The sequence below is a fragment of the Poecilia mexicana genome, unplaced genomic scaffold (assembly GCF_051168715.1).
Source record: "Poecilia mexicana isolate PSO_F unplaced genomic scaffold, ASM5116871v1 scaffold_8, whole genome shotgun sequence".
Taxonomy (NCBI): Eukaryota; Metazoa; Chordata; class Actinopteri; order Cyprinodontiformes; family Poeciliidae; genus Poecilia; species Poecilia mexicana.
The window spans coordinates 20,642,600-20,660,076 of record NW_028263377.1 but is presented as its reverse complement, the minus strand read 5'-3'; the positions used below and the strand labels follow the sequence as shown (position 1 = coordinate 20,660,076).

Below are 17,477 nucleotides of genomic sequence, written 5' to 3'. Positions count from 1 at the left end.
GTGAGGTCTCTTCTGATCCTTACCTTTTACAGACTCTGCTTTTGGGTAATTCTCTTTTACAGACCTAAATGCTTTTCTTACCTGCTGGGTAATTATACTAATGTGTTGCATATGTTTTTTTTTCTAAACTGGAACCAGGTTCTGTTTGCAGTGTGTGAAACAAGAGTACGCACACACTGAGCAAAGTGCTTGTTTAGCAAAAATGCTCTCAGAATCCTTACAGAAATGGGAATCTTGATCAGGTTTTGATCGCAATAAAATTTCAGTTATATTTATTATTACAGTGGCAAACTGGTAAAGTTGAGTGTAGAGAGTGGGGTAAATTCTGTAACTACAATGCTAATTAATCAGAGTGAATCAGATTAAGGGTGTTTCTGCCTTTCCAGATATGTCAACACCGCTGTACTGGACTGATTCCTGATCCCTTTGACATCTCCATATCCATGACATGATCCGTTCGATCTCCGTAATGCTGCAAGGGATTCAATTTAAAACTACCTGCAGCTGTTGCGGAGATGTCCCGTGGGAAAACTGAGGAGGCTTCTAAGCTTTACTACACTTTCCCATGGATATGACAAGATGTAAACAAACAGGATACAGAGCTTCAGCAGATTGGGATCATGTTTCTGACTCATGCAGTGCAAAGAGAAATATATTCTCAAAAAGGGAGGATACACAACTGGAAAAAAAAAAAAAACAAACAGCACATTTCGGTTCATAAATAAGGCATAAAAATGTCTGCCTGCTAAATTCTATGTAATGAGCTTTTGACATATGAACAGTGCCTCTGCTAATCCATTTAATATGAGAGGATCAGCTCAGCTGGATTGACAACAGGAGGTAAAACTCTGGTCTGTGAGATTGATGCTGCTCTGATTCCCTGGCTGGAGCTGAACCAGGTCTGGTGCTGGATGTTAATCCCAACAGCAAACTAGTTATATTTCTCCTAAACTAACCAGGATTTGATGGTTTCAGTGAAAGAATGAATCCATTTGCGGAGTCAGTTACAGTGTAGGATTTTCTGACAGGTGGCATGTTCAGTATACCAAGTGCAACGCTATTCTGTCTCGTTAAGCTTCTTCTCCCTCCAATGCAAAATCCTCCTGCTGTCATGGCAGACAAATCTGCTGTATTAACTGAAATGATCGGATTGTGTAAATAAAAGAGCTTAGGAAACTGTTGAAAATATACGAGATCACAGAAAATGTCATTCCTGGAATTTGTTGAAAAGGCAAATAAGGGTGGGGAAAAAAAGAGTTCAGAACTATAATTTCATAAATGTAAGTTTGTCATGGATTCAGAAATAAATACAGCAACACACTTGAATTGTTTTAAATCTTTCCACTACATTTGACTCACTGGCTGCTGGCAGCTCTTACGAACTGCTTTGTACGACTTTTCAAGATGGTGGGCATTTTTATTACTCATCTTTTGGGGTTGGGGGAATTTAAATAGCTTTGATGCAAATAAGTAAAATACAGGAAATGTACAGCAACTATCCGTGCCAAATCCATTTTAATGGACTAAGATTTTTCTCATTGTCTTTATTTGGTCTTCCATTGTTTAAAGCACTGCAATTGTTGTTTTTCCAGTTAATTGTTTACAGTGCCAAAGAGACGCTGGTGTTTTTAGCACCAGTTCTTTGTGCTTTCGCTACTGCCAGCACTTTCTGTGGCACTAACAAGCTGATGCTATCTCAGCTTTCCTATTGTCTTCATGGAGGGGACAATGGGATCAAGTTTTCTTTGTTAATTCAGAGTATTCTCCCCACCAGTGGGACCAGTAGCTTGAAATTTTCTTAAAGTCATAAAACACTCACCATCGTCCATCACTGAATCCAGTGAAGCAGTCATTGTTTGTGATGGTGCTTATGGCCACCCAAAAGAGCAGTTTAAACGATTTTCAAAAATAAAAATGTTTCTGAGAACATGCCATTTTATCCCAATCTCACATAGTTTTTACAACATTTTAATACTATATAGTGCTAGACTCAGGTTTTCTGGTTCTAATCCACTCTGCGTCGCTTTTGACCCATAATTATCGTCACATTGACCAACATATTTGATGTGTATTGATGATGGCGCTTGACAAAATGTATTGTTACTGGTTTCATAATTGGTGCCTGTATGATGTTTTTAAATTTTCATAATGTAAAGCGCTTTGAACTCCCTTGTTGCTGAAATGTGGCATTCAAATAAACATGATGGATTTGTAAAATAGACACAAAAGAAAAAGTAAAATGTAACAAACAGTGGAGGAAAACAATGGATTTGAGTCCATTATTTTGGGAAAAAACAAAAAAAAATCAATTAAGGCAACACGCTAATGGCAACTCTCAACTGTGAATCATGGAGATACAAGCAGATAAAACAAGCATTTAATGAATGGGATGTTTTTCTAGTAGACCGATTTAATAATCTCCTCCAGTCCCAGGTCTGATGTCACTTAAGTGGAAAAATCCCGAGGGGCTCCATCCACCTTGCTTTGTTTTTAACTTCAGAGTACTTTGTGGCTCGTTAAAGGAAGCACATAAGAATGATGTTTACTCTAATATGGAAACACTAATATGAGTTGTATGAAAGGAAATAACAAAATCCCTAAGGGGTAGTTTGATTTTGTGATTTATATTACCTCCTGCTACACTGAAGAGGTGCTAACTCAGATGACATCCTGGCGGGTGTAAAGAGCATGAGAAAAAATGGTTACAACGTCGTACAATTGCCAAACTCTTAATCTTTCCCAAAACAGCACCAGAGACCCGAGAACGCAAATGGTGCCACCTGAAGTGCTTTTTTCTTTTAAAGCTTTTTTCTTTTAAAACAAATAACAACCCAAACCATCTTATATTGTTTTTGACTGCATTTATTACAACTAACTATTTTAGTTTTTACGAATAAGGGTCTTTGAACGCAACTTAATATGTGGAGTAATCTCAAAACCCCATACTTGGAATCTCCTGACTCAGAGTGGGATCATGACTCCCAACGTTGGGAGGCATTAGAACTTAATTACTTAATTCCCAAAATATTTTCAGCTATCTCTGTTTTTTCCTGTTTTCACATACCAGTAAAGTAATTTAACTACTCCGCGGTCACATCTGCTTTTCATTGTCTTGGCTTCTTATTTTGAACGGCCTCCCCTGTTGCTGTATATCACCCTCTGCTCCCGGCAGCCCCGACTGAACTTTGCCGCCCTGCATTACAAAAAGAAAACCAAACAAACAAACAAACAAACAAACACATCAGCTAACTTGTAAAAACAACAAGCTGGGAGATCAAATCTTTTTGAATGGGGAGTTGAAAGTGAGGTAATTGGTTGCTAATAGAGTTCTGAATGCAAAGCAAACATTCATTAAAAACCTAAACGGCTACAGATGTGGAATTTTGCAGTCGACTAAATGCCTCTGCATGGGGCATAGGAGTGTTAGAAGTGACAACGATCAGGGAGATCCGAACATTTCACAGACAAAAATGGGTTTTAATTTTGGGAATGCTAGTGAAAGACATCTTAGGTAATGATAATAAAAAACCTGAGATGAAGATGAGTATTAAAAGTTGATGTAATAGGGGAAATCTTCTGTTGTGAGGCAACAATCAATATTTAACAAATTATTATTATTATTATTATTATTATTATTATTATTATTATTATTATTATTATTATTATTATTATTATTATTATTATTATTTTATTTATTTATTTATTTATTTTTTGCCACAACTAATAGGACACCAAAGTCTGAAGACAGACTTTTTACATAAATCATCACTTTAGTTTATTTATCTTCCATGCTTATCTGGTCTGATATCAAACATTTTGGATTTTTTGCTTTAAATAAATACCATACATTATTTTGAATCCATAGAAAGTTACTTTTCTTTCAGACTACATCTTATAAAAAAGAACTCACATCATGTCCCTTGAGGCCATGACCACTATCTCTGTTAGACTGTTGCTATTCTTACCTCCCTGTGGAAAAAAAAAAAAAAAAAAAAAGGTGGATTACACACTTTGTAACCCACATGACACTACCAGAGTGAAACTTCAGCAGTTTCCCACTGGAGTCTTCCTCCGCTCTGCCTGTCATCCCGTGAGAGTCTGACACATCCGACCGCCCTGTCTTCTCCACAGTCTCAGATCCCACAGTCCCATTCTTTCCTCACAATGCAAACACAGATCATGTCGCTGCACCTCTTCATGTTACACCCTCCTCTAACACTGGTGATGAGACAACAAATAGGAAGCCGAGCCAAGTCTTCCTCGTCTGTTCTATTTTGGGCCGTTCCGCCGCATGCATGCCTGTTAGGCTTTAGAAGATCAGACTAGGCTGGACTCTCAATTTGTTGATCATTTGATGTTCCCACAACAACAGAAGGACAAAGAGAGAATGCTGGGAAAAAAAAAAAAATTGGGGTGACAGACTGGAAATAGGGCAGCGGCAGGGGTCGCTATGCAAATAGATCGTTTTCACTTGGTTACGAGGGCAGTAAAGTGGGTGCGAAGTGCACAAGTACGACCTCAGCGTGGGGAACTTTGAAACGGGACATCAGCCACCAGGCATGAGTTTCCTGTTTTTGTTGGATCCGTAGAGTTATCTTTCTTCTCCACAGAAAAATCTCCCTGAGCTCAAAGTGGAAAGCTTGTTTATCCATTCGAGAAACGAGTTTTCTAAGACACATCTAGGAAAAGTCAAAGGTTTATTCATTTCACATGGTGGTGAATGTGGTAATTAATGCAAATATGGTAGAGTTGGAACATACAAAATAAAGGTTAACCTTTAACATTCATGGTCATTTTTCTATTTGTCTTGGTATTTTTGTTGAAAAGTGCTATTTCATCAAAACTAAATACCTTCTCAAAAGGAAGCTTGAACTGTATGCAAACTTCTTGTGACATCATAAAAGTTATGGCATCCAATCCTTATATTCAGTGTTATTTATTCTTATAATATTTTCCTTTTTCCTTTTTATTTTAATGTATTTAACAAATGTCCTCCCATAAAACTGTTTGCCAGTGTTTTGTACAGCTGCAGCACAAAGTTTATATCAACAGCGTGCGTTTTTGGAACTCATACTGAAGTAGTTTGTGAAAAGAACTGGGGCAGACCGGAAAAGACAAATTTCAAAGATCAAAGATCATTTGAACAGAAGCAATCATTTCAAGGGAAGTTAACATAAAAACCATACAGTCTGCAATACACACTTAACATGACAGAAATAAAATCTCTAACGAGAGGAAACCAGTCAAGTCACACATGCTTAAATCGTGAAGATGATCACTGTTTGCATCAACATTTCTACCAAACATCATTTTCACTGTTGCTTACATTGAGCAAGATTTTCAGAATCTGTTTACATCTTTGAAAACTTGTTAGCCTGTCTTTGTGTTTACTAATGCCAGCTGCTCAGCTTGATTCTTCTGCCTCTTGTGATATAATTGTCCCAAATAGACACAAAGCAGCATTACTAGTATTTTTTTTAAATATATATTTTCAGAACATTGTATTTTGTGAAATTCTCTATTGGAAGGTCAAACTTCATTATCCAGATGAGTTTTTTTTGTTATTATTAATTTACATTTGGAAGTGCAAGTACAACTCTGGATAGTGTCTTTAAGACTGGGACTGGACATGGAAATATCTCAGTCAACAAAAGCTTTTAAAGGTCCCCAGGGTTTGTTGACATATGAACTTGAAGGGTCTCCAGAGGCTATCTGATTTCAAGGAACGACTTGAGGTTCTTTACTAAGTGAAAACGTTTGTGTTATTGTGAGAGAAACATCAGTTTTGTCTCATATCATGGTTTGATTTTGAAAAGTGAGCAACTTTGTGTCTTGACTTTTCTTAATCTATACTTAACTTCATTCAAAAAGTTGCAAAAAAAGAGACTTATGTGAAAAGTAATATTTCTTTTGCCAAAAAAAAAAAATTAAAAGCTCAATGTTGTTTTTACTCTATTTAAAGATAGTGTCTCACTAAGTGTCTTGTTTTGTTTGCACTGAAAAGCTCTCTTTAGCTTAATGGAGTCTCTGCTGTCCTGTACAAATTGTCCATGTTTACTCATCTCAAGAGAAGCTGAAGAGCACTCAGTGCCGGCCCTTTGAGAGATCCATCTAATGTTGAATGAGAGCAAAAAAAAAAAAAAAAGTGGAGTTCTGAGAACGAAGCCGGCTCTCAGGTCTGCTGTGACCTTTAATCCCGTCAGAGATACCGTATCTGTGATGGGAAAGTAAACAGAAGTGAAGACAGGATCTTCATGCTAATCACTGGTCCTCTGAGAATTACGCATGATGTTTTCCTCTGAACTCACACGTTCACCCAGAGGTGTTCAGTTCTTTATTGTGGTTAGCAACAATTCTGACTTAATTATATAAACAGCAGAAGAACAGAAGAATCCAGAAATCAACCTTTCATTTGAGTAAATGTATCCAAGGCATTTAACCAAATAAAGTGAGACACTCATGAGATCTCACACAATTTCCACAAAATAAATGTAACTGAACAATTTTTTTTATTTATTTTAGATTCCAGGATGTGATTTGGCACAAAGGAGCATTTTTGTCGCTCTTAAGATTGGGGGGTGGGGGAGAGCTACTTATCTAAATCTGCAGTAAGATCAATAAATTAAAAGTTTTAAATGACTTGAACTGTCAAAAACAAGGTCCAATGAGGTCTAAAGTCTTTCTCACCACAATGAATTTTGATGAGGATAGTAAAGGAGGTATAAAAGAAAATCTTAAAGCGTTGCATGTTTACTATTAATTAGAGAATCGGTGATGTTGTGGGTCTTTTCCATGAACCTTGAAAAGCTTGTTAGAGTGTAGGGATTCATAAACTCTTTAAAATGTCTTGTGAAATGTTTAGAGATAAATTTTATTAGCAGGAAGTTAGAGAAAGAAAAATTTTATTAGCAGGAAGGGGGATGTGTGTTTTTGACACTTCATCAAATTGACGGGTCTTTTTTTCATAGCAGTAATGATATTGGTCTTTTTTAATTTTTAATCTTGCTTTGTAAAATTACCTTTAATCGAACATATGTAGAATCCTGCATACTACTTTTAAATATTATACAGAGATAGTGAATAAAACACTTGATTTTTAAAAATCCCCCCTTTTTTTTCAGTTTTTGTATTTGTAGCCGGAACATTTGAGATAAAGCTAGAGTTTATCTCAAGCTTCTATAAATAAAAGATACTTGTGCTTTTCCAACGCGTAGTTTATCGAAGATCTAAAGCTTAAATCAAAGCATTATGCATCATCTTCAAACAGACCTTTGAAGTATTTGTAAGTAAAGAAAATAATTCAAAAGAAGAGACTTTCAGAGATACATCCAAAGGAATGTTAAACGCACCAAAATGTAGGAAAATGGAAACAGTATGAAGCTGTGGCTTTCAGCTAATATCTTCCAGGTTCTTTTTTCTTCTCAACATTCTGGATCTTTTAGGAGTCGATCTAACGCCGCTGGAGATCCGCGTGTGCTTTTGGGTTTTGTGGAATCCAAAATGAAAAAGAGAAAGTAGCCATACGAAAATGTCTGTTTAATCATTTGTTGTTTGTGTCAGGGTTTACGCAATTCAGTAAGGAATTTTTTTTGCAGCATGCAGAGAAATAAACCACAGTGAGTCAAAACTTCAAAATACAACCTCAGATTACCAAATAATCTAGAAAGAAAATTGTAAATGTTTACGGAAATATTTGTGAGTTTCTGGTCACTTGTATGAAGGCTCTGAAGATTAACTGTGCCAGCAGAGATACAAAAACCGCTACAAATAAACTGAAATGCCTAGAAAAGTCAGGGTAGAGCTCTCCCACTTGTCAAGCAAAGATCTGAATTTGCAAATCTGACAGATCTGAAAAGAGGGATGGACAGTCTGCTTGCTCAGCAAAAAACAAGCGGTTGACTGAAGATTAATGAATGTCAGAGAAACAATCCCCTGTTCCTGGCTTGTAGTTTTTGTTTAGATGCAAATGAACAACAGAACATGTAGGCATTTTATTTTCTGGGACACACCTGCTATGGCAATTTAGCTCAAACGGAAAGACTATTTTACGACAATGATGCCTTTCACAAGGTGGGGCTTTTCTTCAATACACCCTAGAGGAACACATGGCAACTTTGGGTACCGTTAATTTTCTTAAACACAAACGTTACAATGGGAAAATGTTGGAAAGTAAGAAGAAAAGATAGTACTAAAGATTTGAGATCGAGCAGCAGGTTTGGTGGTGGCTGGTGGTTGCTGGGTTGCAGGGGTTTTATTGAGGGTTCTGCAGCTGCGTGCCCCTCTGAATGGAGCTCATGTCGTTTGGTCTGCATCCCAGAACCAGACGGCACTCGCTGGTGAGAGCCAAAATTTGAATAACAAGTGTTCAAGAGAGGCCAACTGTTCAGATTCCTTACAAGGTCAAATAAAAACAATGGAGCCTGTTTGTCTGGTGAACACACGGCTCTCATTTGGGTGAGTTCAAAAAGTTTCTCCCTGGAAGACGGGAATCTCAAGAAAGTTTTCTAAGTGGTGCCCATATGGGGATCACTAATAGGCCTAGCATGGCAAAACTGGTTTCGCAAAAACAATGCAAAGCAATAGCCATACTTTATCATTTTTCTTAAAGGAAATACATATTTTATTATTAATTTACTTACTCTGAAGTTGGATTCAGGCTTGGAGTTCGCAATTGTTATATTGATTTCTATGTCTAAAATGAAGAAGTGTGGAACCAAAAGCAAGCACAGTATAGCCAAAATGCAGCCAGATGTTGTTGAACATTGACAAGACAGCCATCAATGCAGTGCTCAGTCTCCACCAAAAAAATAAATACTAACAAAAAAGCTTGAGCTCTCTGTGCCAGTTGTGGCATGACCTGTGTTGTATCCTCTTAACTAAGGAAAGATTATTCTATTCCCTTAAATCGAAGAATCCAATTGTTTCTTAATCCAGGGACAAATAGGGTTTCAAACATGAATAATACTAAAAGGTGAAACATGCCATTTTCGCCTTTTTTTTTTTTTTTTTTAACTTAAATTAAGTTCATCCATAGATGTATCCACAGTGTGGACACAGCTGTGTTGTGAAAAACAAACATTTTTCAATTCATTTTTTTTATCAGTCCCAATATATACAGGGGCATAGCTCCAGAAGCTTTTTAATAACAGTGGAAAGACCATTATGGTTTATTTAGGTTTTATGACTGAATTATTGTGATTTTTGCCGTGCAATGTGTGTTGGTAAACAAAACTTTACGTTTAGATCAAATAATAATACAGGGATATTGTTCTTGTTTACAGGCACTCATACCCAAATCCAGCTGATTTTAAAAAAAGCAAGTCTGCAGCACTTAAGTAGCTGAGTGGACATCTTTTTAAAATCTTGTCTTTCCTAACTTTTGATCAACATGAATAGCTCCTCCTGTACACGTTGCTCTTTGATGACCGAAATTCAGGATTTTCTAAGGTCAAACTTTTTCTTGTGAGATCTTGAAAACTGCAGCTAAGCCGCAGACCCAGACACCAAACCAAACCCCGCCCAATGAACCATCACAGGCTTGCATGTCAGATTCACAGACCTCCCAGAAGGCGTGGCCTCTGTGAGAGATTTTAAATACCCCCACTTTACAATGGAGCTACTCATTTGCTATGATCTCTAAAGGAGTTTCTGTATTTTAGTTTGTGTTTCGCTGAGGAGGAGCAGCACCATATGGACTTGGCATCAGTTGCACGTTGCGCCGCTTCATAGTTTTTTTTTTTTGTTATGTTTTGTTTTGTTTTGTTTTTTTGAAGTTTCTTTTGAAGTTTTAATCATGCCGAAAAATAATGGGAAAAAGACAGCGATCTCCGTAGCCTCCACGGGATGCCTCTGCCTGCTGCTGCTGCTGCTGGTCGCTGTGCAGCATCACCGCGTCCAGGTGGCCGAGGAGACGGACGGAGAGGACGCAGCTGCGCGCTCCGCGCAGGACAGCGCACCGCGCGCCCAGAATAAGAAAGGATTCTCGACCTACTTCACCAAGCTGGCCCGGGGACGCAGGGAGGTGGAGAAGCCCGCACGGACCTCAGCCGCCGCCTCGGACCCCCCTCCGGCTGAGGACATCAGCGCGGCTGATATCTTCATCGCCGTGAAGACAACCAAGAAGTTCCACCAGTCCAGGCTGAACCTGCTGCTGGAGACGTGGATCTCTAGGAACATGCAACAGGTGAAAAAGCATTCCTGACTTCTTTTTTTTCCCTTCATACTAATTAGTTTGTTAACAGCAATGTGCAAGCTGTCAGTGAAGGTGATTCAACTTCAATTAAATATTAAAATCTTTGGCGATTAGTGTTTTTAGGTGCTGCTTTGTTCCTCTTGTCACCTTTTGGCACACTTAAATATCCTCGCGGTTCCTGTAAACGGTGCTAAGTTTCTGCAACTCTTTCACTTTTTATTCTCCTCTGAATGATGTCCCTGAGAACGGAGGGAGCAGTTTCAGGACCCCCTGTCCTCCCTCTTCTTCCTCCCACCTCCTCCTCTCTGCCTCCCCACTGCCTATTATCCCTCCTATTCTTCGGTGTCCCTGTGAATGCCGCTGCTGCAATGGATGCTTCACAGAACCAACTCCAGCTCTGTTCCCCTTTTCCAGGACTAACAAAGCATCTTACTGAACAAGAAGAGGAGTGGAGGGTGGGGGGAGGCTTTCCCAGCTCTCTCTCTCTCTCTCTCTCTCTCTTTCTCCCTCTCTATCTCTCTCTCTCTCTCTCTCTCTCTCTTTCTCCATGGGAACATGGGAACTGAGTCTGGTTCAGGCACACTGGGAAGGGATGGGAAAATGGGGTCTTTGATGAGAGGGGATGCCTGGGACAAAAGCGGTGCATCTGCAGGCAGGTTTGCACACTGGTGCACAAAGAGAGGCCTATTATTTTTTTTTTTTTTTGAAGAAAGCACATCAAAAGTGATTTTATCCTGCATGTTGATGCACTCCACTTTCAGAACATGCTTGAATCACCATCTGTAACGACACTGACCCATCAGTCACTACTGGCTCTAACATCTTAGAGCCGGAGAAATCATTAGCCGGAACTGTTTGAACATCTCCCATTAAAGGCTTGAACACACCCTCGGCATCTCGCGACATGTGCTAATTGGCTTGCAGCTACTGTCGTGGATCATGTTAGTGAACTGCATCATCCAGAGGTAACAGCAGGACTGATAGGCAGACAGCTGGGGGGATGGAGAGGGGCAGACAGGTGGGAGGGGTGGGGGTCCCGCAAGGACAAAAAGGATAGACTGAGCAGCACAATGCAGGAGGGAGTTTCTGGAGGAAGGGTGCCAGGTGGTCAGGGGGAGACGGAACAAAGAACGGCTTTAATGCCAGCCATATGATGCTCAGAGTTCCCACCGTGTGCATATGGCCGTCCTCATCAGCAGAGGTTTGATTCTCACGGTCAGCTGACGAGCATCTGTGAAGTTTGGATTATTGTTTATGCTTATCTCTTGCTAGACAAATTCACTTCCTTGCACTGCTGTCTGTGCAAAGGGACTTTTTTAAAAAATTTATATTCAAATGAAGTTGCAGTCTCGAAACCAAAAGTCTCCCTGTATGAGCCTCGGACATTTTTATTATAAATATTTCCGTAGCCGAGTTAATAAATTGGCTTCAGCATGAGGCTGTAAAGTACAAGTGGTCGGCCTTGGCACAGAGGCAAAGCGTGGACACATCACGCCTCTAACGTATCCCTGAATTGTTTTCCAGCTCATTTGTCCTGACAAAAAGTGCTGAAAGGCTGCAGAACAGAGAGGGGAAGGAGTCAGGGTGGAGGTGGTTGGTGGAACGAAGGGAGCCTGGTGGCCTTCCTTCCTGTGGAGCTGGAGGCAGCCAGCCAGGCACCACGTTCAGCTCAGACAGGGCCGTTCGTGCAACCCCTTCCTGTGCTCTGGATTGCACCGTATCCACTCCCCTCTTTTTCATTTTCTCTTTTGTTTCTTATCTCTACTTTAACAACCAAACATTTAGAATCCCCCCCCCCTTTTTGGTTGGATTTCATATTCTGTGAAAGCAGCTGTACCTTTAAGCTCCAGGAATCCAACAATGGCAGCAGAAGCTCTTCCCTAAAGTGCATTCTCTTCACTTAACTCCTGCAGCTGTATGCAAATGCAGGCAAACATGCTCAGAATTTACCCAGCGGAGCCTTTACCCAGCATGAAAACTCTCCGCATTGTTCTCTTCAAGAGCCTCTGGCTGCGTTTGGGGCTCAGAGGGAGTGAGGGGGGGGGAGAGAGAGGCAGGATGAGGAGGAACAGGGGGTGAATGGCCACACACGGTTTTCGATTTACTAATCAGTGGTGAGATCCCCCCCACCCCACCCTTTCCTCCCTCCATCTTTCTTTCTGTCAGTGCCCTGGCAGCTCTGGCAGCTGCCTCAGTGATTAGGCCATCTATTCATCGAGCTTTTAAAGCAAACAGCGCCAGCCTGTGATCCCCTCGCCACTGAAACCACCACCCTGTCCTAAACAAATACAGACTCTCTGCTTTTAGCATAAAAAGGGGAAGAAAAAGAAAAAAAAACATCTGCTCAGAATTTGCTCCGAACAGTCCTGCGGTAGCCTCTGTTTGCATCCTTTATTGCGTAGAGAAATAGATCTTTTCTTTAACTGCGGATGCACGATCGAGGCCCTGGCTGACACAAAGCGCCCTGTCGTGAGGCACCACGACCCGGCGTGTCTAGACGCGTGCCCTTGATAAGGTGGCGTGATGTTTGGCAGGTGCTGCCTCACCTGAGGTGAAGAGTAAACATACCCCTGGCGGTTATAAAGCCTGCGGCCTCAGGCCCTTTCATCATACTCATTGAGCAGCTTGCACCTGCTCTGTGGGAGTTATCGGTGGCGCCTTTGTTGCTCACCCTTTTTATGACTAATTGCTACATTCAACAAGTGCCTGCAGTGTCGAGGTTAAAACTCCTCAGACGTTATGAGTCCCTCAGTCACACACCTTCCAGGACAAAGACGATGGAGTGTTGGCTGTAACTTTTTTTTACGTCACTGTTTCAGGAGAGTAAACACTGCGAGGCTCCGATTAGCCGGGCGAGCTGGCTGGTCCAAGGGTGGACGTGATGTGGGGTGTGTGTCTGGGAGGCGGACAGTCTGCCTCCTCCTTTGTCGGTTGTCTGGGATGCTTCAGGGCGGCTGTATGGTTGCCATGGAGAGAGTAAAATGCAGGACAAAAGGCCTTTATTAGAGCAAGGGGCTGTTTAACGCAGTGTGTTTTCCACTGCATAAAAGACACGTTGATTGATGCTAATCGCAGCGGCTTGACGCGAGGAAGCGGGATTTTGTTTTGCTTTTGATTGTGTGAAAGCTCCACAACCAGTGTTTTTTTATTCCTGCTTTATATTTGGACCAAGTCATCTTATCCATGACTTCTCTTTGTCCACAGACTTACATCTTCACAGACGGCGAAGACGATGAGCTAAAGAAGAAAATCGGTGAGTTGTATGTGGAAACTCGTCAACAGAGATGTTCTTTGCTTGAAAGGACATTTCATTAACTACTAAATAGATTTTATGAAAGCTATTAATTTTTTTTATTTTCCTCAGTTTCCTTTGATTGTGCAGTCTCACAATAAAACTATTTCTGTTTCGGTCATTTTGCTCCTGCAGGAAGTCACGCAATCAACACCAACTGCTCTGCCGCTCATAGTCGGCAAGCTTTGTCCTGCAAGATGGCGGTGGAATATGACAAGTTTATTGAGTCAGGAAAAAAGTAAGCCTTGCTGCCCGAGGATGGGCTCGTGCATTAATAGTCTGAAGATGATTGCATCTCATCTCTTGTTTGCTTTTCCTGCTTCCCAGATGGTTCTGTCACGTAGACGACGATAACTACGTGAATGTTCGGACTCTCGTGAAGCACTTGTCTCAGTACCCCCACACCCAGGATTTGTACATCGGTAAACCGAGTCTGGACCGGCCGATAGAGGCCACAGAGAGGCTGGGCGACAACAAAATGGTACGATAAAGCATTGTTGCCCTTTGTGATGTTGCTGTTTTAAAGAAACGGCAATGTAGTAATTGTCAGTTTTATTCCTAAACTAGAAACCAGTCAACTTTTGGTTTGCCACGGGAGGAGCTGGCTTCTGTGTGAGCCGGGGTCTGGCGCTGAAGATGAGCCCGTGGGCCAGGTGAGAATATATTTACTGTTAAAACCAGTGAATAAAAAGACACGTCATCTTTTTCTGGCGTGAAATCAGACTGAACTTCTTCTGTTTTATAAAGATCACCAATATTATTTTCATTTGCAATGTTACTCCATTCTTTGATGAATAGGTTCTTCTTCTTCTCTGAGTGGCATTTCAGCCCATGTTACTATACCAACACATACACAAACTGTTTTTTGCATTACTTCTGGGTTTGATGTGCACATTTGGTGCCAAAAAATGTTCATATTTGGTTAAAAAAAAGAAGAGGTTATGTGTTTTTATACATGATATGTAAATATCTGGTTTCAAACACACCTCAGTAGAGGGACTGAACATTGTGAGAGTATCTCATTTTGAGAAATGAGTTAACAGAGAAAAGCATGAGTTGTGTTTAGTCTTCACCTTTGTTTTTTCTCTTTCTCTTTTCTCAGTGGCGGCCACTTTATGAACACAGCAGAGAAGATCCGTCTGCCCGATGACTGCACCATCGGTTACATCATTGAGTCAGTTCTGGGAGTCCCTCTGACCCGAAGCAGCTTGTTTCACTCCCACCTGGAAAACTTGCAACAGGTGTCCCGATCTGAGATTCACAAACAGGTGAGACCCTTATAGGATATTTGTTTTCTTTTTCTATTCTTAAAACATGCATGTGCAGGTTAAGTTTGGATAAAATGCTTATAATATATATATATATATATTTTCCTTCTGCTTCCAGATCACTCTCAGTTATGGGATGTTTGAAAATAAAAGCAATATCATCAGCTTGAAAGGGGCTTTTCCTGTGGAGGAGGATCCATCAAGGTGGGGACGTTTTTCCGCTTCACATTTTTGCAGACATTTGACACGTTTCTGCATTTCCACTGATTCAGTTCTCCGTTCTGCACTTCCCAGGTTCAAATCTGTGCACTGTCTGCTGTACCCAGACACTCCATGGTGTCCCCCTCAGGTTGCCTTCTAGGGTGACCGCTCCTTTCTCATCCTCGTCCCCGTCGCGCCTCGGTATCTGAAACGCTCACGGGGACCAGTGTTCTTTTTCGTATGAGACCGTGTTGCTGCCGCATTGACGCCGCAGCCGTGCATGGTCTGGAATTGTTTTACTAAGCTGCTGTGCGGCCCTTCTTTGGACTCTTTTTCTTCCTCTCCGGGGCCACAACTCCGCCCCCAAAACGCTGGGGCGGAGGAGTGCGTCTGTCAGAAGGAAGTAGCTTTTGCCATTTAGCTTTGCAGGCAATCACTCGTGCTTTTTGTGATGTAAATGTTGCTTGTAAATGCATCAGAAATTCTCATAGAATGTATTCTCATATATTCAAGCCTTTTTTGCCAGCACTATATTTTTTATTTTTTCCGTTAAAAACTGTAATGCCACTCGGGTGTGTTTTTGGCGAGATACTTTTTTCGTGAACATTTTTCTTCCTGACATTTGCATTCAGTTCTAGTCTAAATGACTCCGGATAAATGCTCTGAGATGAAGATTTTGCTGTAATTTTACATGAACAGTGTTACTTTTCCCACAACCTGAGCTGGCAGTTGGCAGATTTCCAAATGCATTTTTTTTTTTCTTTTGAGGGACCTAATCTGAAGTATGTCAGAACAAAGCACTTTCCACCCCTTATTTTAGAAAAAAAAGAGAGACTTTTTTTTATGATTAACTGACTGAGTTTATGTACTTTTAAGACATACTTTAGATTTGATTCCAAGGAGAACAAAAATAACCCCCTAAGAGACTAACTTCCCTATTCATGTCTATGTATTTAATAACACTCCTTGCATTAGTTACAATCAGGGAAAAGCAATGAGTGGAAGAGATTGTGTTTCGGGGGAGGCGGGGGGAAAGCTACAATCTGCTTTGAAAAGGTTTTATGTTGTTTTAAGAATTGCACAGCTGTGTTTCAAATGACCTGACGTCTGCACCTCACCTCTACAGACCCCCTCACAGCGGAGAAGCGCTGGCTAAAGCAGCCAAGAAACGGCAACATCTGCTCGTGTAATCCACGCTGCAGTCTATTGTGGCTTGCACAAAAAAGCATTAGGAGTTTATCTGTTATTGTCAGCACAATTGGTCCTTATTTACACATAAATCCAGCTGGTTATTGTTGAGGTGAGAGCAGCGTCAGTGTTTCCACATGGAGGTGTTTTGATCCCTCCGTGTCCTCTCTCACCCATATTGGGTTTCATCTTTATGGTGGTATTGTATACTGCACCTTTGTTTAAAAAGAGTAGTGATTGTGTATGCTTAGAATGTAACGTTCTCATTGTGGTTTACGCCGATTTTAAAGGACTTGGCCAGGGTTTGTGTTTTTTTTTTTTTTGCTATTGCCTTGAACTGTGCTAGATGACTGGTGTTTATTCTCCAGTATCTGGAGGGTTTTAGCAGTTCATTCCCACATCTGACTTCTCAGGGATTATGAGCTGATCCTGGTATTAACCGCCAAGGGACCCACGGTGGGACCCGAAAAGTTGAATAAAAGTGCATAACCACTGGGAACCTTTTACACAGTTGTCATGTTGTTACTTTAGTTTTGTCAGAGTTTATATAGAATTTTTTCTTTTTAACTAGCTGCAGGCAAGTTTTATGTAAACATGGGAGCAAGTTGATGCAAAACCAGAAGTGGTATCTCACGCTCAAGGGGAAGCTGTTGAGTATAATATTAAACAATCTACTTTAATTTTATTTTTCTTCTCGCTTGACATGTATTTACTTCTCCATATGCATTTACAGTTGGACTATTGTTTCTGCCAAATTTGCATAAAAAAAAAAACACTTTAAGTTAAAAGAACAGTGTGTAATAATTAGTGACATCTAGTGGTCAAGGTGAAGAAAGCAGGCATGTTAACCATTGCAAAACTTAAAATAAGTTGCCTCTAAATTTAGTAACAGTTAAAACAAAAAATATTTCTGCACAGTTTGTGTATAATTTTTCTACGGTATAATTACATTTATTAACACTATTAGATCCTCTAAATGTACAGAAATGTATTCATCAGGCAATGTTATGGCATGACACTAGAATGGCATGAGTTAATTAGTTAGTATAAAATAAAATATTGTCTACTAATGGATAGACTTTGAATAAAACCACCCGGATGAATCAGAAACCTGAGAAAATAATAACATTAAGCTGAAACACAGAGGACACAAGTTTCATGATCCTTCAAATATCATTCAAGGTGAACCATGAATGTACAAATATGGAAGACACTTGTTTCATTAATGACAAAATAATCACAATCACAAATATACACAGTCATGCATATGTGCATGCATCTGGTAGTATATAATAAATATGCATAATAAGAAGTATTAAAATGATCCAAGAATAGA

At 40.3% G+C, this 17,477-nt stretch overlaps 1 protein-coding gene across 1 annotated transcript; it reads left to right on the top strand.

The window, feature by feature from the left end:
* Nucleotides 1–8,968: 8,968 nt before the first annotated feature.
* lfng (LFNG O-fucosylpeptide 3-beta-N-acetylglucosaminyltransferase) lies at nt 8,969–16,647 on the top strand. The gene is made up of 8 exons (XM_014999260.2): nt 8,969–10,183; nt 13,397–13,445; nt 13,620–13,722; nt 13,812–13,965; nt 14,052–14,137; nt 14,587–14,752; nt 14,871–14,956; nt 15,047–16,647. The coding sequence occupies exons 1-8, from the start codon at nt 9,794–9,796 to the stop codon at nt 15,111–15,113; spliced, it is 1,101 nt and encodes a 366-aa protein (XP_014854746.2). The 5' UTR covers nt 8,969–9,793; the 3' UTR covers nt 15,114–16,647.
* The last annotated feature ends 830 nt before the right edge of the window (nt 16,648–17,477 follow it).